Source organism: Theropithecus gelada, chromosome 1 (assembly GCF_003255815.1).
Source record: "Theropithecus gelada isolate Dixy chromosome 1, Tgel_1.0, whole genome shotgun sequence".
Taxonomy (NCBI): domain Eukaryota; kingdom Metazoa; phylum Chordata; class Mammalia; order Primates; family Cercopithecidae; genus Theropithecus; species Theropithecus gelada.
Window position 1 is genome coordinate 91250719 of NC_037668.1, and position 26443 is coordinate 91277161.

At 36.6% G+C, this 26443-nt stretch overlaps 1 protein-coding gene across 7 annotated transcripts in view; it reads right to left on the reverse strand.

Moving 5' to 3' along the window:
- Nucleotides 1–485: 485 nt before the first annotated feature.
- ITGB3BP (integrin subunit beta 3 binding protein) overlaps nt 486–26443 on the reverse strand; it is an 86913-nt gene continuing 60955 nt past the window's right edge. For 3 of the 7 annotated variants that reach the window (XM_025356110.1, XM_025356143.1, XM_025356133.1), the window contains 5 exons: nt 13593–13671; nt 13088–13181; nt 12626–12682; nt 6207–6257; nt 486–819 (listed from right to left, as the gene is read on the reverse strand). In XM_025356110.1, the coding sequence (XP_025211895.1) occupies nt 6208–6257; nt 12626–12682; nt 13088–13181; nt 13593–13671 (280 nt within the window). In that variant the 3' untranslated portion in view covers nt 486–819; nt 6207. Of the gene's footprint in view, nt 820–6206; nt 6258–6973; nt 7024–8173; nt 8530–10451; nt 10780–12625; nt 12683–13087; nt 13182–13592; nt 13672–26443 lie in introns of those variants that run through there. The other 4 variants (XR_003115597.1, XM_025356100.1, XM_025356119.1 and 1 more) reach the window with 4 other exon arrangements.

The following is a 26443-nucleotide window of genomic DNA, read 5'->3' on the forward strand; positions in this document are numbered from 1 at the left end:
GTTTCACTATCAAGATAACATACTCTGTGACCCCCTCCTCCCCTTTATTTTGGGAGTGACAACAAAAACATGATGATGACAGAAAACACCACAGAATAACTGAAATTTAATATTTCAAAATAATTTGGAATGGATCACATATTGCCCCTTAATAATGGTCTTTTCTTTAAATTCAGTACTCTGTATAGTTTAGTTCAAAAAACTTCATAAACATTTATACTGAAAAAATACATTCTAATATTTTATAAATGGTATAAAATTTTAAAATGTTGAAATTGTTTTTTTCCTCTAAAAGCATAGGAAAAGAAAAACTCACTCCTGAGGTAGTGGCTACACAATAGACTAGATAAATCTTAAAAAAATTTTTTTTAAAGAATCTATAAGTTAATAAGCAGCTAGGGCTTTAAATGGGAACACTGGTACTTAATTCCACTTACCATTACATTTAATCTGAATTTCAGGAAAATATATAATTCTACCAAAGGTGCCACTTTTATACATGCTTTATTAAGTCTACCCATGAATGCTAAAAGTCCACAGAAGTGTATGTGGTACAGAATATAAGTCAAGATCTTCCTCTCCATGCTGGCTCACATTAAAGAGTCAAGAAGAAATGTATTATTTACATTGAGATTATCTACTGGTGTGTGTAGAAAGTTTAAATTAGCTGCAAGAAATTTTATCTAGACATGCACCTGCTGACTGCTACGAGCTGGTATTTACTGGGCAGATTAATTACAAATATTTCTCTGTTCCTTTAAATATGATCAGGCAGATGCAAAAGTTGGTGCTCATGGTGAGTGCATTTCTTCTTAATGCCTGTGGGATATAAAAGATAATTATATTATCAAGAATTAGTTAACATGCACCTCATACATGACTTAAGAAGTGATTTTAATACCCATTAACAATCTAATTTGGTACCTAGTTTAGTTAGATGCTGCTGGCAACCTCTCATTTGCTTTTGCTTTATTTTTTATTTTGTGAGACGGAATCTCACTCTCACCCAGGCTGGAGTGCAGTGGCGTGGTCTCGGCTCACTGCAAACTCTGCCTCCCGGGTTCAAGTGATTCTCCCACTTCAGGCTCCTGAGTAGCTGGGACTACAGGTGTGTGCCAATACACCCGGCTAATTTTTGTATTTTTAGTAGAGACGGGGTTTCACTATGTTGGCCAGGCTGGTCTTGAACTCCTGACCTCGTGATCTGCCCACCTCGGCCTCCCAAAGTGCTGGGATTACAGGCATGAGCCACCGTGCCGGCCTCATTTGCTTTTTGACTATCTTCACTAGTAACTGTCAATATGACTACTCAGACATAGCACTCAGTATTGTTCACCTTATGTGACCATACTTACAGGAGATACATCTCAGAGAATTTTAAAACTCCAACAGGGCCTACAGAAAACTTATTTACATGCCTTTGTCTATAAGCTTTATGGGCCTTTCAGCAGGTGTTTCCTCCAACAGCTGCCCCCTGCCCAAAAGACAGTATTTACTGTGACAGATTCCTATTCAGAATATGTCTCTCTGGGGACTCCTAGTGGTGGCAGAGGCTCATGTCTCTTCAGCCTTAGAACCCTTCTGTGAGAGAAAGCCTTTGAAGGAAGCAGCCATTGGCAACTGATGGCATACATTACCATAGGGCATGTGGGGAAAGATCTTTAAAAATGACCTAATAAGGCTGGGGGTGCTGGCTCATGCCTGAAATCCTAGGCCAAGGCAGAAGGATTGCCTGAGCCCAGGAAGTCAAGGATGCAGCGAGCTATGACTGCACCGCTGCACTCCAGCCAGGGTGACAGAATGAGACCCTGTCTTGAAAAAACAAAAACAAACAAACTGAAAATGCCATCCTGAGGTGATCTATGTCTGCTGTGAATTCCTGTAACACTGCTTATTCTTCATTTGGTACTTACAGTAGAGAATAATGTTTATACTTCTCAGTCTGAAGGGGAAGAAACTTCTGTCAACTCTTCCTCTGTACTCCATGGAAGTGTGACAAATTTGATTGGTCCAAGTCTAGAACATTCACTGGTCTACATTTTATTCGTAACATTGCACAAATTCTTCCCTCCTTGTAGTTTCCCTATCTATTCTCAATCCCAGTGGACCTTTTTTATTATCATACTTCCTAATTTCATGTAGTAGGGAAACCAACCCATTCTATTGTGCTGACCTGCAATCAAGCATGTAAAAGGCAGGCTTGTGGTCTTCACAGCATTAGAGTCACATGGACTTGGGGGTCTGTTTAAAAGATCCAGCTTTTAGGTTCAGTAAAGTGCACAGAATTCAAGATTTAGACTTAGTGTGAGAAAGAAGAGGTTGCATTTCTGCTTTAAGGCAATCTACCTTAGTTACCCCAAGCTTCTACCAGAGAGCCTGCCATGTCGAGGGTTATCAAGTTGATACTTGGATCCTCACTGGATGCACAATCCTTGTTTGTACTTGTTATTGGTCAGAACTTAGAAGAGTCTGAACTTGTATCATTTATCATAACTTGCCTTATATTGTTATTGTGTCCTTATTAGGTTTCAAACTGTCATAATACACAGCGCTTTGTTCATACTAAGCCTCATCTTCGTGTTACCCAAGTAATTCATACACATTGTTACTAAAGTATCCCAATATCCCGTTAACATTAGCCAAAATGTTTTTCTCTTCCCATCTTTTGATGGTCTTAGCACTCTGGCTGTGGCCTCTGGGTTGCTGTCACCCTTACTTTCTCTCTTATTCTAGCATCGTTTCACTTCTTAAAGGCTCTGGGAGTGAATTTGTATGGGACAGTCCTCCCCACTGAACCATTACAGGTCAAGAGGAATAATCACTGAAGTGTAACAGAGGGCTGGAGCTGGAGCTGTGGTGCAGTAGGGAAGTTGGTCACAGTGATATCAGGAGTACTAGGTGTCAAGTTTCTAGGGCATAAGGACAAAATCAGGAGTTTCATTCACATTCTCCTTTATGCATACCAGTCAGGCAGCTATGACAAATATACAAAAGAGCAATGAGGAGAATATGGGGGAGAGGGATTTGGGGAAGCTTATGCAGAAGATGAATTCTAAGCAGGTTTTGAAAGACGGGTAAAATTTTGACAATAATGAGGAAAAGGCACGCTAGGCTGAGCAGACAAGACTAAAGGTAAGGACATGAGAAAGGCACTTTCTGGGGAAGGTGTCTGGGAAATGGCAAGTAATCTGGAATGAGTAAGGCACAATGAAGAAACTGGAAAGGTAAGCTGTGGGCAGATCAGGGAGACTCCTGAATGTCAGTTTAAATTTGGATTTTATCGTACATATGGTGGAGTGATATCTTCTAAAGCATACATTTTTTTCAGTAGCAGGATAGGCTGTAGGGGAAAGGGACCAAAGGGCAGACAGGTAGGTTACAATAGGGACAATGATAATCTGGAAGAGTTCCACACTAGTGGGTGTGGAAAGTAGAATTAACCATTCTCAGAAGTAATATAATCTGGCAGCATTTGGATGTGGGAACAGAGAGAGAGAATTTGACCAATGGAATGATATAATCCCTAAAAAGGTAGAAGAAAAAACAACTTTGAAGGAGAAATGATGAAATCAGTATACTTGGGGGACACTGTATGGCAGCTGAGATTGTGGGTTTATAGCCTAGGAGACTATAATAATTTGGAAACCATATACACTAAGGTGAAAACTCAGGGAATGAAGGAGATAATGAAGGAAATGCTCAAAGTGAGAAGAAAACGTGGTGAAAGGCAGAACTGAGGGAAATGCCTCAAAGGTGAAGTCACTTAATTTCACTGTCATTTCTCTCTTGCTTCTCAATGAAAGGGAAGTTGACTGGTAGCTCAACCTTAATTCTTCCCAGTTTCTTAAAAGTATTACTCAAAGACTCAAAAGAACACCCCAAAATGTGGTTATCTTTACTAAAATCCATTAACACAAAGCTATTCTCGGTACTCTGAATTCCCTATAAGTTTATTACAGACTATCAAACACTAAATGTTGCACGTTCATTTACTAAATGTGTAACTGTGAAGATGTATCTATGATCACCATCTAATATGTTCTCTGTTGGATTTCATGGGTCAGAAATTTTATAAAATGTTAACCTTATAATGAATGAATATAGGTGTATGTGGATGGATATATATGAAATACATATATATCCCATTACATATAGGACAAATAAGGATAATATTTATATATGATCCTTACTTAACAGGATATAAAATCCTTGGCCAGTAGTGAAACCTGACATTCACAGATTACTACTGGGTAGTGGCAAGAGCATAGGCTCCGGCACCAGACTAGTCGGTTTAGTATCCTGGCCCTGTTTTAGGTGATTCTGGGACAAGGTACTTAACCTTTTTGTGCCTCAATTGCCTCACCTATAAAATAAAAGTAGTAACTGTATCTACCTCATAAGTTGTTGTGAAGATTAAATGGAATATGTATAAAGTGTTTATAACACTGCTGGCACATAGAAAGTACTCAATAAGGCTGGGCACGGTGGCTCACGCCTGTAATTGCAGCACTTTGGGAGGCTGAGGCAGGCGGATCACTTAGGGTTAGGAGTTCAAGACCAGCCTGGCCAACATGGTGAAACCCCATCTCTAATAAAAATACAAACAATTAGCTGGGCATGGTGGTGCTCACCTGTAATCCCAGCTACTCGGAAGGCTGGGGCAGGAGAATCACTTGAATCCAGGAGGTGGAGGTTGCAGTGAGCCGAGATCGTGCCACTGCACTCCAGCCTGAGTGACAGCAAGACTCCATTTCAAAAGAACAAACAAAAAAACCAGAAAGTACTCAATAAATACTAGCTATAAGCTATTACTCACTGCAAACAGAATATAAGCTATTGTTTACTGCATACAATAGAATAAACGTTTTCATAAAAAACTGACTATTTTCTATATAAGATGCGTTGCAAATATTAAGACTAGCTTGTCAGGAAGCTAATATTAACCACTTGAGATACCATTTCCAAAGAAAAGTATATTGGAGATAGAACATAATTCTTTAATTGTGCTTTGATTTTTTTCCCTAAGAGAGAGCAGGCAACACATCTGGTAAGCTAACAATTCTTTTTTTTTTTTTGAGACAGGGTCTCGCTCTGTCACCCAGGCTGGAGTGCAGCAATCATGGCTCACTACAGCCTCTACCACGTGGGCTCACGTGATCTTCCCAACTCAGCCTCCTGAGTAGCTGGGACTACAGACATGCGCCACCATACCCAGCTAATTTTTCTATCCTGGGCTTAAGCAATCCTCTCACCTTGACCTCTCACAGTGCTGGGATTACAGGCATGAATCACCATGCCTAGCCCCTAATACCAGTTTTTGTTGTTTTTTCCCTGAGACAGAGTTTCACTCAGTTGCGCAGGCTGGAGTGCAGTGGCGTGATCTCAGCTCACTGCAACCTCCGCCTCCTGGGTTCAAGCGATTCTCCTGCCTCAGCCTCCCGAGTAGCTGGGATTCAGGCACAAGTCACCACGCCCGGCTAATTTCTTGTATTTTTAGTAGAGACGGGGGTTTCACCATGTTGGCCAGGCTGGTCTTGAACTCCTGACCTCGGGAAATCCACCCGCCTCGGCCTTCCAAAGTGCTGGGATTACAGGTGTGAGCCACCATGCCCAGCCCATGTCAGTTCTTAATATAAACCTTCAGTTACAGGTACGCTAAACACTAATATATCATGACTTATATTGCTTTTAGCTTATTTGTTACAATAAGCTATTTATAAATGTATAATTTTTACTTGTATTGCTGCATCAATAGGAATTGCTCTGAAGGCAAGGTGTAACTAATTAATATATAATTATTTACTTAATTTAGTACATTTTCTAATTTAACAGACTAGTTATATCTTGTTCAGTCAGATGTGTCCTACAGAAACTGTAATCTACTTGTTAGCATCTATTTAGCTATTTATATGAAATATGACTAAGGACCCTTAACTCCGTTAAAAATGTGTCCTCTCTGACTTTTAAAGTTAGCCTTGTCAGCTCAACAGTTCTTTCCCAGTCAGCCTCTAACTGATGTTAGACTGCCCTCCTGTTGTTTATAAGACTAGGTTAATATAATTTCAACTAAAGCTCCAATGCTCATATCCCTATTTTCTTATAGGAAGACAATACCAAATCTGATAATGTAAATAAAATGTTTCCACTTGAACAAAACACAGTGAAATTTCACAAGGTTAAAGTAAATTAGAAAGGTGAAACAGTACCTCAGTTTAAAATGGCTTTAAGGAATTCATAGCTGTCAGGATGACATGATTCTAAATGAAAGAAGAAAGTTTTTTTTTTCTTTCAGAAAACAATTCAAAGCAACTTGCCACAGTATATGATGCAGAATAAATGTTGAAGCAAAATGAAATTAAAACAACCTAAAGTCTTGTTTTACACTAAAAATAGCAGCTCTGAGGCTATAAATTCTCACTGCAACATCCGACAGTTAGCCTGATTCTATTTCAGAATATACCTTTTCAAATTTATTATGAAAACTTCCAGGACATTTATTACAATACATGCTTATTACCATTGTTAGTATACTCTTTATGGTTACTAAAATGACTTGTTATTTGTGCTAGATTCTATACTCCTGAGGGCAGGACTATGTCTGCCTTGTTTGTCAGTGTGTCCCCAATGCTAGAATAATGCCTGGAGCATGGTAGGCATGCAATAAACATTAATGAGATAAGAAAATATCAATTTATAAGTATTTGAAAATACTTAAGATAATTCTTTTAAAAAAGTTCTTTTCATTCATCACACATTGGCTGCACTGCATGTGGAACTTCTATCCAGGCTCTATCCAGGCGCTGTGCTAGGCTCTGGGACTACAGTACATAGATAAGACTTTTTGTTTGTTTACCAAAGAGGAGCCCAGAAAGAGTCCTGTAACCAGACAATTGCAATGCACTACAACATGATACATTTAAAATATTCAGACAAGTGTTGTGGGAGCCTAGAAGATGAAGCAATTTAGCTTTACCTAGGAGAGCTGGGGAGAGCTTCACAGAGGTTGTGACATCTGAGGCTGACCTTAAAGGACGAGTAGGAGTTTGCTAGACAGAGAAAAAAGCAATCTAGGTAGAGGGAAAGGTAGCAAAGTGTTCTGGGGTCCTGAAAGAGAGGTTCCAGAGGGCTGAAGCACTTGCTGTGAATAGTATGAATAAAAATAACTACGCTCCTTGCATCTGAGGTCTGAGCTGGAGGAAAAATCACCTAATATATAATAATTACTAAGTCCTGCTTTTAACTATATAACTAGTTATATAATACTATAAACATTTGCTTTATTGTGTTTCAAATATGTAAACCACTTAGATAATTTATCTAACTCTTTTTTTGTGGAGCGTTTTGGACTACTCTGAGAGGTGAAAATGGGAAAAAAAAGTTCACCTGTCAGGTGACACAAAACCAATTTCTACTAAATGTGCCAGAATAATTTTTCTCCACCTCAAGAACAGTCTTCAGTCTATTCATTACTGTCTTTTTATAGTATTTTTATTTAATAAAACCTATTAAGACTACCATACAAATCTCTTTACTTATGCTTTTATCTTTTAACTGATCAATTTTTATATTGCTGACATCCCTTCTTCACCATTTGCTCATTTAAAAATTCATAGTATGTGAGATATGTCTCTGGGGAAAATGTCTATAAAATTTGTTACAGCTGGCAAATGTGTATGAGTCAGTGATAGCACATGACTAAATGCTTCACAGAAAATAAAATTTGTTTCTGTAGTAAGCAGAACTGTTTAAATGTTATTTATTTTTATGTTTCAAAGAAAATATATTGTGAAGTGCTGCATTGATTTAATACGCAACAATGTCTGTGTACACGCTGTAGAAGGAAAATTTATGAAACCTTTGCACAACTCCTTTAATTGAATTTTCCAAATCTCTCACCACACACAAATAATCAATATCTTCTGCAGAGAAAACCAGTCAGAATTATTATAGTCTTTCTTTTCAATTTTGTTGTCATCAGCACATACAGAGCACCTGGATATTTGTAATGTCTGATAGCAAGTTATTTACACCTTTTAAACACCTAATTGCTATTAAGTGAGTCCAAATCTATAGTTTAAAATTTTTTCTACTGATTTTATTTGAAAGAAAAATTATCATACTTCTGTTAAAGTATAAAAAATTTAAATCATGAAAGAAGTTATTTAAAAGGCTATGAAAAGTAATAAACCTGTTTATTTTTACTTAAATCCTAGACAAATCTCAAGTATGCATTTTTAGCAGGTGAAATGCATACCCCAAAACAAAGACAAATCGTGTAAAACAAGAGCATTAACATTATTAATAGGAAAGGTTATGACTCACATATGGCATACATGATAGCTGAATCATTATAAAGAGCTGAGGACTATAGTTGTACATTAATGTATATTTGTGCTATCAAAATTAATGGCTCCATTTTTTATCTCCAGATAAATCCAGAATGTTAAAGCATAGGGGGAATTTCTGTTGTTTCTCCTAAAAGTCGTCATGTCTAAACTTCAAACCTCAGTGCTTTTAAAATTGAAGTATCTGTTTGAAAAAAATACATTGTTTAATGTTAAGATAAAATAGAAAACTAAAAGGGTAGTAGTCTTCTGGGAGTGAAATTATTCAGCTGATATGATGAATACTTTTTCAAGCCTGAGTGGGGGAAAGAACAACATATTTTTATGTTTAAAAAATACTTCAGTGGGTGGTTAGAATGAAGAGGCAGTATCAAACTATTTTATAGTGTTACAACAGAAAGACTTTTAAATTTGTCCTGTTGTCTAAGAATTTGATAACCTTAAAATCCTATAACCAAGATGAATTTTACTATGTAAGAATACAGAAAATTAACTAAAGAAAACAGGAACATTGTAGATTATGCTTTTTAAAACAGACCAAAGTTGGAAATTCTGAAATATTTTCTATTACAAACAGCTGAAACATTGAACAATGTAAAGTTCAGATGGTTCCATTTCATTTAAAATATGCATACTGCAACCTACACAATTATTCTCAAAACAGATAAAATATGTTTTGGACTGAAGCTAAGTGTCTAGATTTCATATCCTGGCAACTGCTCTACAATTTGCTTACATTCTTTTCAAAAACATTTTGTTTATTGGAAGTACTAGTCAAAGACCAACAATGATGGTATTTTTTAGTATCTTCAGAAAAAACTAAAAATATTAAGTACTATAGAATGCCATCTATTGACTAAGGAATATCTGTAACAAGTTGTTTTAAGGAGAGGTTGATTATGTAAAATAAATAAATTTCATGCCTCACCATGTGATGATAATGTGACATTCCATCTGTATCAGCCCACTGAATGGTCATATGTTTTAAATCTTCAGCATAACAAATTTAAAATAATTATGAAAATTCACATCCAAATCTAACACAAAAAGAACCTTTCATTTCATTATTTTCCTAATAGTCATAAAGCCAGTGTTATTGAAGAAAGCAAAATTAGGCTTATTTCCTAAGTAACTGAAGAAAGAAAGAAGCCTTCCTTTGTTTAAGAAATCTGTGTTTAGCAGAGGAGATCCTCTTTTATTCATATACTCTCATCAAGGCATCCCCTGATTTACCAGGTCCAGTTCTTACAACACTATGCAAATCTCAGTGTGTCTTTTAATTTGATTGTGTATGTTTTAAATTTCTCTTGAATAAGTTATATAAAGCCTTAAGAATCTGTGTCAGATGTCTATTTAAAATACTAGAGTGTTATTTTTACAATTATACTCTTCCTGTAATAAAGACTGTAACTGAAGTTAACTGAAATGAAAAACTAAATATTAGTAGAACTAAAAGACCAATTAGAAGAGGCAATGATAGCATAAATATTGAAATTCTCATGGTATTGTCTGCTTTAACTATTCCAGGAAAATTTTGTAAGAATCTGAAAGACCAAAAAACAAACAAACAAAAAACAAAAAAACCCCACCAAAAACCCAGAAGAATCTGAAGGACATTCTTTTGATAGTGAAACAAGTAATTGGCTTATTCTCATTTTCATAATTAATAAATCCTATACATATTATAGGGATGATTTTTATTTTACTTATTTTCTAATATTATGAGAAACTCCCAAAACATTTTAAAATTTAAACAATTCTGTGTAATAGCATAGTAAAAATAAATAAATAAACAAACAAATAAATAAATCAAAGAAAGTGGAAATTTCAAGGCCAGAATAAGGCAGAATAAGGAACATATAAAGCAAACTAGTTTGAGATGTCAAAAGAATTAGCAAAATCCTCTTAAAATGAATGTATGAGCAGAAAAGGGTAAAAGCTGTTAGCTTACTAAAAAAATTTACATGTGTGTGAACGTTTGTGTGTGTACATAATCATTAACCAAAAATAAAAAACCAAACAAAAAACCCTGAAAACTAATATGTATGTTAGGAACCAGAGAAAGAGGTAGGAAAAGCACTCAGGATATAGCTCAAACTCAAATTACAACAAAAATAAGCTTTAATCTATTTTTTAGGCAATATGAATTTCCCAAAATTAGTTGAAAACCTAATGAAGTTTTTAAAACCTTGGGAAATATAAAGAGCTAATGTAGCTCCTGCCAAGAAACAGAATTGGACGATGACTATATAGAATACACATTAATATATAACATACTTATATAGATACTATGTATTATATATTTTTAAACTGAGTTTTCATTTAAATCAATGATTATTAGAAATTTACAAACATGGTTTAGTCATACAGTCTCCTCTATGCAGGAACTCAGTCCTTTGGGAAAATCTGGTAATGGGCAAGTCAGCCTTAATGCCTAAAATAATAGAAAAGAGTTTTAAGGCTGATCATGCATAAACACACAATGAATTCATGTATTTTAGATGGCCATAAGGAAATGAAAAAAGTATCCCCTGGAAGGAAAAATATTTTAATAAAATATAAATTTAAACAAATTTTTTACATTATTAGCATTGACAGTTCACTTATTTATTCCAGAGTTTTCCGCTTCCTTATTTCTCAAAGCTGTTTGCAAAAGTCAACTATGTTAAGCCTAATTCTAATTAGTTCTAGGAAGTTACAGATTTTTAAAGAAATCACGCTATTGGTATAGAGTATGTAGAAGCAAGATTTCTTCCAATTGGGAAATAATAAACATTTTGCTTTCCTACTGTGATCCTTTAAAACTTGTCAAGTTAGGAGAGATTGAAACCACTGAAACCCAGTTACACATTCTAATCAAGTTACACAACTAAAGTAAGACACAAGAGGCCAGGCGTGTTGGCTCATGCCTGTAATCCCACTTCACTAATCATCACTTCAGCCTGGGTGACAGGGTACAATCTTGTCTCTAAATTTTTCTTTTCTCTTTTTCTTTTTTTTTTTTTTTTAAAGAAGAGATCCCAAGCCATTTCCAAGAAAGAGCTACCTTTCATGTTCTTAAATTCTTGGCATCACAGTAGATGTTAGTTGTTCAGCTGAAAAGCTCAGGAAGTCTATTCAGCTCCCTTCCCACATGAACTTTGGAGGAGTCTTGCCATGGCTGCAGCCCTGCCATGACCCAGCTGGCCTTTAGATCTGACTGCCTGGCAATCCCAGCACTTCCCATTGCCAACCCATCACTGGCTTATTAAAGGTTCTAAACCCAGGCTAACATACCAGATTGGCTGAAGCAGTTTCAATTATGTGCCATGTTTGAGTCTGAAAGCTGGGATGATTGGATGATTTCATTTGTTTTAGGAAGGGACAACAAAGAATAATGAAAAGACCAGAGTTTTTGAGGCCAGACTGGTCTTTGCTTGGAATCCTTGCTCTGTTACCTAAGTAGAAGTCTTGGGCAAGTTACTTAATATTTTTTGTATCTTCGTTCCTTGTCTATAATGACGATAATACAGTGTAGCTATCTTTCCACAATGCTGTAAAGATCTGCTGATCCTAGTATTGAGAATATAGTAATTATAGGTACTCAATAAATGGCAGTCATCAGTATTTAAAAGTGGTAGGCTAAAAACACGGCTGCCCATTTTAAGGTCTAATTCCACCTGCAGAAATTGCTAAAAGGCATTCATGTAGGTACTATTAATCACTCTTACATTAGTCTAAAGGTTTTAGTATTTTACAGTGCATGATTACTTTGCTTATTGAGGTGTGAAGGTATGAATGTGTACTTCCTATGGAAACTTAAACACTGTTTATTTAGTTTTCCATACTGTGAAATGATCAGAGGCATAAGAGTTCATAGTAGAACAAAGCACATTAATGATCTGAAAGTTTCCAGAATACTGGTTAGAAAGTAACTTTTAATGGTTCTAGTGCAACACTAAAAACTGCAGTATATTAATGCATTGTTGCTCATATTCGTCTGTATTCTCAAAAATAAATTTTAATAAAAAGACAAAATTTAAATCTTATGTTGAAGATTGCATTTCAAAAGACATTTAAAAAGTTCAATCAGAGAAGTTGATCTCATCAGGTATCATCTGCTAAATGCAATATAAAGCTTTTCAAATGAGATTCATGATCTTTTAAAAGAACACACTTCAGAACAGGGATCTCTGAGGAAAAAAGAAAATCACTAAAAAGGACTCATGATGATTAGTTTTAATTGGCAAAATGGGATGAAAGCATCTTTTTATGTAATAAACTAAAACACAACTACTTACGTTTGTGAGGAAGTCCTGAACTCCTTTCAAACAGTTTTTGTTTAATTACTTTTGTCACTAAAAGAAGTAAAAATCCCATGTCAAGAATTAACATAGAATATGGAGAATTTCTCATTACTTGGAACAAACAACTTCATGAGAAAAAAAAAAATCCAAAATAATACATATTTATAAGTACCAAGTATAAAATATAATACCTTATTATATATTATAAAAATGGGCATTACATTTGAAATGCCTGCTACCAGTTTCCAAGGTACATTCTTTTCATTCACATTCAAGAAGAATCCCCAAAATAACACATCCTGATAAAAGACATGTGGCTTCTTATTTAAAGGTAATAGTATTTTTATCACATGTCCAGTAATGGTATATATAAAGAAATCTATCAAATTTAAATTTGAAACAAATTAATAGGTTTATCTTTAAAATTATTGTCATTGAAAACTCATAAATTCTTACTTAGTTCTTTGGTTTTCTGCATTTCTTTTTTTAAGAAACGTGATGCACAGGAGATTCCAATGAGATTTTCAAGCTCTCTACTGCCCTCCAAAGCCTACAAGAAAACCATCTTGAATGAGTTAAGTTCTCTATACATATGACATTACTGACATGTCTAGTGAAAATACAGTATATTATTTCCTTCATTTGAAAAACTTAAATTCTATGTTAGGATATTTAACTTTTTCTGGCAGGCCAACTATTTCAAGCCCTAAAATGCCTGAATAAAAACAATTTATAATTAACTAAAAAGACGAAACATAATCTACAAATTTATATTTAAATATGAAAAGCCAGATATGACTAAAATATTATGGTTAAATAGTGTTCTCCTATTAAAAAATTCCCATGAAAAGTAAATTAAACATACTCTGTGCAAACTCTTTCCTGGATTGGATTCTCCAATCTGGGACACTCCTTCCTTTTATCCTTTTCAAACAGGGTAGAAGTATGAAAAAATACAAACCCGTATACTACTTAAATTTTGCATTATCGCCATGATTTCTTCTGACAATTTCTCAACTTTAGATAGCAACATCATCAATCTAGTAAAAAAGAAAAAGATAGTACTTAGCAAGGGGAAGCATTTAAACATGGCAAGTCATTTTCAAAGCTTTAACTCTTTTTAAAGGACCTTTGACTTAGGTTCTTTCATTCTTTATAAACACAATATATATATTATCAACTGTCCCCTCTTTTGGAGTTTAATTTCCGATTCCCACTGAGCAGTGGAATGGAAGACATAGTTGGCTGTTCCTTTCTCCACAATGCCACAATGAGAACACTAATACACCACCACTCCTTCATTTACCTTGACTGAGTCTATGAATCAGTATCACCTAGTAACTTTTTTTAAAATAAAAAAAGTTTCATGACTTTATTTTAAATTTGAAAATAAAGAAAAGGAAAAGAGGAAAACATCACTTGGAATTCAGTCTTCTGAACCTATCTCCAGTTATCTTTTTGGAAAAATTCTCCTAGTTTTAAAAAAAAAATTGTGTAACTTTGTTATCATGCTTTTTTTTTTTCTTTTTATAAAGAAATGGGGTTTACCTCTGTTGCCCAGGCTGAAGTGCAGTGGTATGATCATGGCTCACTGCAGCCTCAACCTCCTGGATTCAATAGATCCTCTTACCTTGTCCTCCCAAAGCACTGTGATTACAGGTGTGAGCCATGGTGTCTGGTTGTGCTTTCTTTACTTAATATAACATTATATACATTTTGGGGGGCCACATATTAAAGGCTGCACAATATTCTATTTAGTAAACATACTAAAAGTGATTTAACTATTCCCTTACTGTTAAAATTTTAGTTTCTTTTCAAATTTTAAGACCCCATAGCTGTTTGTGATAATCTATATCAACACAGTCTGACAGAAAAATAATGTAAGCCATGTATGTAACTTAAAATTTTTAGTAGTCACATTAAAAGGAATAAAAAAGGTAAACTTTAATAATTTTAATAATGTTTAAATATTTAACTCAATATATTCAAATATTATTTCAACATATAATGAACATAAAAATTGAGATATTTTATACTTTTTTCAAATCCAGGTATACTTTACATATTAACAGCACACCTCATTTCATACTAGCCATATTTCAAGTGCTCATTAGCCATGTATGGCTAGTGAGTACTGTTTCAAACAGCATAAATCCATATAGATTTTATGAGAGAAACCAGAAATTCTATTTAAATGCTTTTTCAAGATTACATCAGTGTCATTCATTGACATTTTTGTGCTATTAAAAATAAGACAAATATGTTAAAATTTTGATATATAATGTGTATATACAGTAAGTTTCAATTAAGTAAAATGTTATCTAAGTATGCAAACAAGAAATGGAGAGTTGATAACATTATTCAAAAGCTAAAAATTATGAGGACAGTGGAATTTTGGATGAATTATTTTCTTTAAAAGTTTTCCTTTATTATGTATTTTCAATCAGAAGTCATCTGTCTGAGGCCCTGACTGCTTAACAGGAGAATCTCAGTTTGAGAGATGGTATCATAAAGGAATTCCTTTTCCTTCAAATTGGATCCAAAGACCTGAAGAAACAAAGACTTAAGGGACTCCCACCCAGGCTGGATCCTCTAGCTTCTCACATATGATGCCAAAGCCTACTAAGTACCACAGGAGTACAAAGTAGAGGCAAATTAAGTTACTTTGCTATAAGAAGGAATCTGAGGGGCTTATTGCCTTGTAACTTGCATCCCTTTCCTGGGATAACTGGAATAGCAGAGCCTTTTCAAACTGACTTCTATATCTTAAAGAGTTGATGGTACTCCCTGTTCACCTATAGGGAATTGTGTGGGAATGCTGTGGCAGGGCTGCCATCTTGAATGTCTCCGAGTGGCTCTGTTTACATAGAGTTAGATGTAAATCGTGCCCCCAAAAGTTGTATAATGTAGCATCCCCAAAGGACCTACTAGCAGCTCTCCTACATTAAGATAGTAATTGAGGGGCTAAGCTAAAACAAACTGTTTCAACAATCTTGGAGACTTGTATGGATTAAATATCAATTATCTGGGGAAGTTGTTTTCAAAACATCTTTGATATGCTGAAGGTGCTTTCTCAAGGACACTTGTATCCATTGCAGGATCAAGTAGACTAGTAGACATGCCATTGCTCTTCTCATTATTATTCTGATTCCCTTTCCTCTCCTCCTCCTTTTTCTTCTCCCTAGACGAAATCACCTCTTTTTCCCACTTTGAAGGCAACCAAATCCCCATGAATGGTTTTTTTAAGTGTTATACAACTGTTAAATCCTGAAAAATCCTTTTTTTTCAAGGCATTATTTTCCACATCTTCTGAGTCACTGAAGAAGCCTTCATAATCTTTGGAGATAAACTATTTGCTGAGCAGATTTTGGGAGAAATAATTCTACCACTTTCTTCATCCTAGACAAAATGGAATTCTCATAAACATCCTACTTGTGCTGAAAAGTAGATTTGCATTGCTATTGAGAGCCCTTTTCTGTATTTTCAATGCATGGTTCAAATTCCACTTTGTTGCCCTAACATAGCATTATGGTTTGTGTACAGTCCCTTAGTTTTTAACATCATCTTGATGTTCCTTTACTAATTTATGTATTCCTGAAAACTAACAATCTTTCATTTTTTTAAGCTGCCTGAAGAATATATTTCTCAAGTTCATTATGAAATTACAAAATTTCAAAGTTATTGTGGCTCTTTCAAGTTGGTGAGTAAAAGTATCATCACTGGTGCCATTCATATTTTACAGAATACTATTTTTTTCTCAAATAGATCTGCCTCTGACTAGATTAAATTGGACCAAATCCTTTTTTTTTTTTTTTTTTTTTTGAGACGGAGTCTTGCTCTCTCACCCAGGCTGGAGTGCAGTGGCGCAATCTCGGCACACTGCAAGCTCCACCTCCTGGGTTCATGTCATTCTCCTGCCTCAGCTTCTGGAGTAGCTGGGACTACAGATGCACGCTGCCACACCCAGCTAATTTTTTGTAGTTTTAGTAGAGACGAGGTTTCACCGTGTTAGCCAGGATGGTCTTGATCTGCCCGCCTCGTCCTCCCAAAGTGCTGGGATTACAGACGTGAGCCATGCCTGGCCCAAATCCTTTATCTTATAATGATCCTTTGAGCCATCCAGATGTCAATGGGCCACTACATCCAGATATCCAGTGACTGTCGCCAGTTTTATGGCAGCCTTACAAGATTTAATCAAATCTGCATTGTGGTCAAAGACTATTGTAGCACAACCTGAGAAATCTGAAATCTTGGTCTTCCTTGAATTAACCTTCTTTTTCATCACTAAAAACCAAGCAGCAGAAGGAAACCTGCCTGTCTCTGTAGACTCCACCTCTGGGGACAGGGCACAGTAAACAACAACAAAAGCCAAAAGCAGCAGAAACCTCTGCAGACGCAAACGACTCTGTCTGACAGCTTTGAAGAGAGCAGTGGATCTCCCAACACGGAGGTTGAGATCTGAGAAGGGACAGACTGCCTGCTCAAGTGGGTACCTGACCCCTGAGTAGCCTAACTGGGAGACATCCCCCACTAGGGTCAGTCTGACACCCCACACCTCACAGGGTGGAGTATACCCCTGAGAGGAAGCCTCCAAAGCAAGAATCAGACAGGTACACTCGCTGTTCAGCAATATTCTATCTTCTGCAGCCTCTGCTGCTGACACCCAGGCAAACAGGGTCTGGAGTGGACCTCAAGCAATCTCCAACAGACCTACAGCTGAGGGTCCTGACTGTTAGAAGGAAAACTATCAAACAGGAAGGACACCAACACCAAAACCCCATCAGTACATCACCATCATCATCAAAGACCACAGGCAGATAAAACCACAAAGATGGGGAAAAAGCAGGGCAGAAAAGCTGGAAATTCAAAAAATAAGAGCGCATCTCCCCCGGCAAAGGAGCGCAGCTCATCGCCAGCAACGGATCAAAGCTTGACGGAGAATGACTTTGACAAGATGAGAGAAGAAGGCTTCAGTCCATCAAACTTCTCAGAGCTAAAGGAGGAATTATGTACCCAGCGCAAAGAAACTAAAAATCTTGAAAAAAAGTGGAAGAATTGATGGCTAGAGTAATTATTGCAGAGAAGGTCATAAACGAAATGAAAGAGATGAAAACCATGACACGAGAAATACGTGACAAATGCACAAGCTTCAGTAACTGACTCGATCAACTGGAAGAAAGAGTATCAGCGATTGAGGATCAAATGAATGAAATGAAGCGAGAAGAGAAACCAAAAGAAAAAAGAAGAAAAAGAAATGAACAAAGCCTGCAAGAAGTATGGGATTATGTAAAAAGACCAAATCTACGTCTGATTGGGGTGCCTGAAAGTGAGGGGGAAAATGGAACCAAGTTGGAAAACACTCTTCAGGATATCATCCAGGAGAACTCCCCTAACCTAGTAGGGCAGGCCAACATTCAAATCCAGGAAATACAGAGAACGCCACAAAGATACTCCTCGAGAAGAGCAACTCCAAGACACATAATTGCCAGATTCACCAAAGTTGAAATGAAGGAAAAAATCTTAAGGGCAGCCAGAGAGAAAGGTCGGGTTACCCACAAAGGGAAGCCCATCAGACTAACAGCAGATCTCTCGGCAGAAACTCTACAAGTCAGAAGACAGTGGGGGCCAATATTCAACATTCTTAAAGAAAAGAATTTTAAACCCAGAATTTCATGTCCAGCCAAACTAAGTTTCATAAGTGAAGGAGAAATAAAATCCTTTACAGATAAGCAAATGCTTAGAGATTTTGTCACCACTAGGCCTGCCTTACAAGAGACCCTGAAGGAAGCACTAAACATGGAAAGGAACAACCGGTACCAGCCATTGCAAAAACAAGCCAAAATGTAAAGACCATTTAGGCTAGGAAGAAACTGCATCAACTAACGAGCAAAATAACCAGTTAATATCATAATGGCAGGATCAAGTTCACACATAACAATATTAACCTTAAATGTAAATGGACTAAATGCTCCAATGAAAAGACACAGACTGGCAAACTGGATAAAGAGTCAAGACCCATCAGTCTGCTGTATTCAGGAGACCCATCTCACACGCAGAGACATACATAGGCTCAAAATAAAGGGATGGAGGAAGATTTACCAAGCAAATGGAGAACAAAAAAAAGCAGGGGTTGCAATACTAGTCTCTGATAAAACAGACTTTAAACCATCAAAGATCAAAAGAGACAAAGAAGGCCATTACATAATGGTAAAAGGATCAATTCAACAGGAAGAGCTAACTATCCTAAATATATATGCACCCAATACAGGAGCACCCAGATTCATAAAGCAAGTCCTTAGAGACTTACAAAGAGACTTAGACTCCCATACAATAATAATGGGAGACTTCAACACTCCACTGTCAACATTAGACAGATCAACGAGACAGAAAGTTAACAAGGATATCCAGGAATTGAACTCAGCTCTGCAGCAAGCAGACCTAATAGACATCTATAGAACTCTCCACCCCAAATCAACAGAATATACATTCTTCTCAGCACCACATCGCACTTATTCCAAAATTGACCACATAATTGGAAGTAAAGCACTCCTCAGCAAATGTACAAGAACAGAAATTGTAACAAACTGTCTCTCAGACCACAGTGCAATCAAACTAGAACTCAGGACTAAGAAACTCAATCAAAACCGCTCAACTACATGGAAACTGAACAACCTGCTCCTGAATGACTACTGGGTACATAACGAAATGAAGGCAGAAATAAAGATGTTCTTTGAAACCAATGAGAACAAAGATACAACATACCAGAATCTCTGGGACACATTTAAAGCAGTGTGTAGAGGGAAATTTATAGCACTAAATGCCCACAAGAGAAAGCAGGAAAGATCTAAAATTGACACTCTAACATCACAATTAAGAGAACTAGAGAAGCAAGAGCAAACACATTCAAAAGCTAGCAGAAGGCAAGAAATAACTAAGATCAGAGCAGAACTGAAGGAGATGGAGACACAAAAAACTCTCCAAAAAAATCAATGAATCCAGGAGTTGGTTTTTTGAAAAGATCAACAAAATTGACAGACCGCTAGCAAGACTAATAAAGAAGAAAAGAGAGAAGAATCAAATAGACGCAATAAAAAATGATAAAGGGGATATCACCACCGACCCCACAGAAATACAAACTACCATCAGAGAATACTATAAACACCTCTACGCAAATAAACTAGAAAATCTAGAAGAAATGGGTAATTTCCTGGACATGTACACTCTTCCAAGACTAAACCAGGAAGAAGTTGAATCCCTGAATAGACCAATAGCAGGCTCTGAAATTGAGGCAATAATTAATAGCTTACCAACCAAAAAAAGTCCAGGACCAGATGGATTCACAGCTGAATTCTACCAGAGGTACAAGGAGGAGCTGGTACCATTCCTTCTGAAACTATTCCAATCAACAGAAAAAGAGGGAATCCTCCCTAACTCATTTTATGAGGCCAACATCATCCTGATACCAAAGCCTGGCAGAGACACAACAAAAAAAGAGAATTTTAGACCAATATCCCTGATGAACATCGATGCAAAAATCCTCAATAAAATACTGGCAAACCGGATTCAGCAGCACATCAAAAAGCTTATCCACCATGATCAAGTGGGCTTCATCCCTGGGATGCAAGGCTGGTTCAACATATGCAAATCAATACACATAATCCAGCATATAAACAGAACCAAAGACAAGAACCACATGATTATCTCAATAGATGCAGAAAAGGCTTTTGACAAAATTCAACAGCCCTTCATGCTAAAAACGCTCAATAAATTCGGTATTGATGGAACGTACCTCAAAATAATAAGAGCTATTTATGACAAACCCACAGCCAATATCATACTGAATGGGCAAAAACTGGAAAAATTCCCTTTGAAAACTGGCACAAGACAGGGATGCCCTCTCTCACCACTCCTATTCAACATAGTGTTGGAAGTTCTGGCTAGGGCAATCAGGCAAGAGAAAGAAATCAAGGGTATTCAGTTAGGAAAAGAAGAAGTCAAATTGTCCCTCTTTGCAGATGACATGATTGTATATTTAGAAAATCCCATTGTCTCAGCCCAAAATCTCCTTAAGCTGATAAGCAACTTCAGCAAAGTCTCAGGATACAAAATTAAGGTGCAAAAATCACAAGCATTCTTATACACCAGTAACAGACAAACAGAGAGCCAAATCATGAATGAACTTCCATTCACAATTGCTTCAAAGAGAATCAAATACCTAGGAATCCAACTTACAAGGGATGTAAAGGACCTCTTCAAGGAGAACTACAAACCACTGCTCAGTGAAATAAAAGAGGACACAAACAAATGGAAGAACATACCATGCTCATGGATAGGAAGAATCAATATCGTGAAAATGGCCATACTGCCCAAGGTTATTTATAGATTCAATGCCATCCCCATCAAGCTACCAATGAGTTTCTTCACAGAATTGGAAAAAACTGCTTTAAAGTTCATATGGAACCAAAAAAGAGCCCGCATCTCCAAGACAATCCTAAGTCAAAAGAACAAAGCTGGAGGCATCACGCTACCTGACTTCAAACTATACTACAAGGCTACAGTAACCAAAACAGCATGGTACTGGTACCAAAACAGAGATATAGACCAATGGAACAGAACAGAGTCCTCAGAAATAATACCACACATCTACAGCCATCTGATCTTTGACAAACCTGAGAGAAAAAAGAAATGGGGAAAGGATTCCCTATTTAATAAATGGTGCTGGGAAAATTGGCTAGCCATAAGTAGAAAGCTGAAACTGGATCCTTTCCTTACTCTTTATACAAAAATTAATTCAAGATGGATTAGAGACTTAAATGTTAGACCTAATACCATAAAAACCCCAGAGGAAAACCTAGGTAGTACAATTGAGGACATAGGCATGGGCAAAGACTTCATGTCTAAAACACCAAAAGCAACGGCAGCAAAAGCCAAAATTGACAAATGGGATCTCATTAAACTAAAGAGCTTCTGCACTGCAAAAGAAACTACCATCAGAGTGAACAGGCAACCTACAGAATGGGAGAAAATTTTTGCAATCTACTCATCTGACAAAGGGCTAATATCCAGAACCTACAAAGAACTCAAACAAATTTACAAGAAAAAAACAAACAACCCCATCAAAAAGTGGGCAAAGGATATGAACAGACATTTCTCAAAAGAAGACATTCATATAGCCAACAGACACATGAAAAGATGCTCATCATCACTGGCCATCAGAGAAATGCAAATCAAAACCACAATGAGATACCATCTCACACCAGTTAGAATGGCAATCATTAAAAAGTCAGGAAACAACAGGTGCTGGAGAGGATGTGGACAAATAGGAACACTTTTACACTGTTGGTGGGATTGTAAACTAGTTCAACCATTATGGAAAACAGTATGGCGATTCCTCAAGGATCTAGAACTAGATGTACCATATGACCCAGCCATCCCATTACTGGGTATATACACAAAGGATTATAAATCATGCTGCTATAAAGACACATGCACACGTATGTTTATTGCGGCACTATTCACAATAGCAAAGACTTGGAATCAACCCAAATGGCCATCAGTGACAGACTGGATTAAGAAAATGTGGCACATATACACCATGGAATACTATGCAGCCATAAAAAAGGATGAGTTTGTGTCCTTTGTAGGGACATGGATGCAGCTGGAAACCATCATTCTTAGCAAACTACCACAAGAACAGAAAACCAAACACCGCATGTTCTCACTCATAGGTGGGAACTGAACAATGAGATCACTTGGACTCGGGAAGGGGAACATCACACACCGGGGCCTATCATGGGGAGGGGGGAGGGGGGAGAGATTGCATTGGGAGTTATACCTGATGTAAATGACGAGTTGATGGGTGCTGACGAATTGATGGGTGCAGCACAGCAACATGGCACAAGTATACATATGTAACAAACCTGCACGTTATGCACATGTACCCTAGAACTTAAAAGTATAATAATAAAAAATAATTTAAAAAAAAAAAAAAAAAAAACCAAGCAGCATTTTTTTTTTTTTTTAAAGCATCTAGTAGTTTTTCTCTTGAGGGAGCTACATGTCAAAATTCAGGATTTTCAGTGCAGTTTTCCAATTTGCTTAGAAGAGTTGCATTGTGAAATTCAGAGTTCTTTCATTTTCCTCAAAGAGAAAGTCCTTATTCTGAAAAACAACTGAAATTAGGTGCATCAGCCAAATAAAATCCATGAGAAGCACTGGATGTATCCATTAATTCTGCTTTTCCTTCCTTCTATATTAACTTCTTCAGTCTCAAGTCAGGTGTAACTTGACTTTCAAAACTATCATTCTGTACCAGTTCAGGATTTTTCCTATCTTGGCCAGTTTCAATTCTTTCAGTTATTTTCCATTCTTAGCTTCAAATTTAGTTTCATCATTTACTTTTTCTCTATTAAGTCCCTCAGATGTATTCTGAGGAGAGAACTAAAAGAACAAAGAGAAACTGTCATTAAATTGGTGCTTCTAATTCAGATTTATTGAGGCAGGTGTTAGCAAGCATTAACTCAGCTCCTGCTATGTGCTGTGCCATCCTAGATGTGAAAGAATGAGAAGCAAAGGAGTAGAGCAAATGAAAAAAGAACCCAGTGATTTATAGATTCCCTAGGATGCAAGCCATGGTACCTACTGTACTGTGTAGGCATTGTGGATATACTGGAAGAAGAGTGAAAACCTGTAAAAGCCATGATAATGGCCTGAAAAAAATCTTGATTTCCCTCCTTTTTTGTAACTCCAATTGTTTGATATATATGTTGCTTACCAGATTGTAAGTTCCATGAAGGCAAGGGTGGTATCTACCTTATTTACTTTTATAACCTGTGTTAACTAATAAGGTGCCTGCAGGTGTGGTAGGTACCCAGTAACTATTTGATGGATCAATGAACAGAAGAAAAAAGACCTAGTCCAGTGACCATCCATCCATAGAGTCAAGTGAAGTATGCCCATCCTGCAGTTTTCTCTCTCTTTTTTTTAACTTCCTTCTCCTATTGTCTTATGTAGTCTCCATGATTCATCAGTTATATTGCTGACAAAGTTAATTAATTCAGTTCCCTAACCTTCCACCACATATGTCTTTCTCACAGGTAACCCAGGATGTCCCTATTTGTTTTCTTTGCTCCTAGCCTAAGCTGTGAGTACTATGGGGGGGAAAAAAAAAAGCCTCACAGTAGAATTGACAGTCAATATTAGAAGTATGATTTTGCTAGGCCGGGCGCGGTGGCTCAAGCCTGTAATCCCAGCACTTTGGGAGGCCGAGACGGGCGGATCACGAGGTCAGGAGATCGAGACCATCCTGGCTGACACGCTGAAACACCGTCTCTACTAAAAAAATACAAAAATCTAGTCGGGCGAGGTGGCAGGCGCCTGTAGTCCCAGCTACTCGGGAGGCTGAGGCAGGAGAATGGCGTGAACCCGGGAGGCGGAGCTTGCAGTGAGCTGAGATCCGGCCACTGCATTCCAGCCTGGGCGGCAGAGCGAGACTCCGTCTCAAAAAAAAAAAAAAAAAAAAAAAAGAAGTATGATTTTGCTGAGCACCCAATGCTGCTTAACTCTCCATTTACTTAATTTAATGAATCTTCTTAATTTCTGCTCAACATGACAGCCTAACCCAATCTCCACTTCCTCCATATTAAAACTAAACTCTTATATTTATATTTCTGCCTTAGTATTTTTAATACAGTATTCTCAGAGGCCACAAATACACCCCTAATTAATTCTATTACTAAAAGCTATTATCTGAAAGTTATTACCTCTAAGAAATTGTACTTTTATAAATCTCAAGACTTGTGCATTAAATGTACATAACAAGGATGAATTCCTTAGGTTCTTCTAAATCTTTACAATACTACAATTCATGCAGAAAAAGGTAAATAGGTCACCGAATCTTCATCTCCCTCAACCTAAACTGATAATTTTGGATGACAGCTGAATTATGAAAACAATGAAATATATTGTTAACATTTTTTTAATGCTTTCTTAGTTTAAGGCACTATACTTACTACTTTACAAACTATATCTTAATTTTCAACACAACTATCCGTGGGAAATATTGTCTCCATTCTACAGCTATGAAAACCGAAGTACTAATAAATAATTTAATTATTCAGGGTTTCATAACAAGGGGCACAGTCAGGACTTGAACCCAGGTGTGTTTGACCTATGTTCTCAACCATTATGTAATACTTCCAAAAGTGTAATTCAGTTACCACTGGCATCAGAATTCCTTGGTAAATGGTTAAAAATACAAATTCCTGGGCTGCATCCAAGAACTACTAACAGAGAAGGTCAGAAATATGCATTTCCAGGCAATTCTCATGCACATAAAAATTAATTAAAAGCATTTTTCATGAAGACTGATCACAAAAAAACCTGGTCAATAGAAATGAAATTGATATCCTTTGTCAAAAAAAAAAATTTCCCCCTGTATTTAGGTCTATTCATTTCATTATATTCTTATAGGCTGTCTCAAGGAGCTTTTCTGCATTCCGTTCAGCTTACTTTTTTTTTTTTTAATTTCTTATTGTGATAAAATATATATAACAAGATTTGTCATTTTAAACATTTTTAAGTGTACAATTCAGTGACATTACATTCACAATATGTGCAACCATCACCACTATATCCAAAACTTTTCTATTACTATAAACAGAAACTGTATAACCATTAAGCAATACGTCCTCATGCTTCCCACCTCCAGTCTCTAGTAATCTTTAATCTCCTTTCTGTCTCTTTGAATTAGTCCATTCTAGATATTGCGTACAACTGGAATCTTAACAATATTTGTCCTTATATGTGTCTGGCTTATTTCACTTAGCACAATGCTTTCAAGATTCTTCAATGTTGTAGCATGTATCAGAACTTCCTTCCTTTTCATGAATAAATAATATTCCACTGTATGTATATACCACACTTTGTTTAGCCATTTATTTGTTGATGAACATTTGGGTTGTTTCCTATCTTTTGGTTATTGTGAATAATGATGGAATAAACACTGGTATATAAATATCTGAGTCACTGTTTTCAATTATTTTGGGCATATACCTAGGAGTGAAATTGCTTGGTCTTATGTTAATTATATGTTTAACTTTTTGAGAAAGTGCCAGACTGTTTTCCACAGGAGCTACAATGTACAAGGGTTTTAATTCTTCTATATCCTTGCCAATATTTGTTATTTTCCATTTTTATTGTTTGTTTAAATGGCCATTCTCGTAGATGTAATGTGTAAAATGTAAGGTCTCACTGTAGTTTTGATTTGCATTTCTTTAATGACTAATGATATTTAATACATTTTCATGTGCTTATTGGCAATTTGTATAACTTCTTTCAAGAAATAGCTACTCAAGGCCAGGTGCAGTGGCTCATACCTGTAATCCCAGCAATTTGGGAGGCTGAGGCAGGCAGATCACGAGGTCAGGAGATCGAGACCACCCTGGTGAAGCCCCATCTCTACTAAAAATACAAAAAAAAAAAAGTTTGCCAGACGTGGTGGTGGGTGCCTGTAGTCCCAGCTATTCGGGAGGCTGAGGCAGGAGAATGGTGTGAACCCAGGAGGCGGAGCTTGCAGTAAGCCAAGAGAGCACCACTGCACTCCAGCCTGGGCAACAGAGCGAGACTCTGTCTCAAAACAAACAAACAAACAAAAAACCAAAACAACAAAAAAGAAATATCTACTCAAGTTTTTGCCTATGTTTAAAATTGGGCTGTCTTTTTTTCTTGTTGAGTTTTAGAAGTCCTTGATATACTCTGGACATTAAACCCTTATTAGATATATAATTTGAAAATATTTTTCTCCCATTCTGT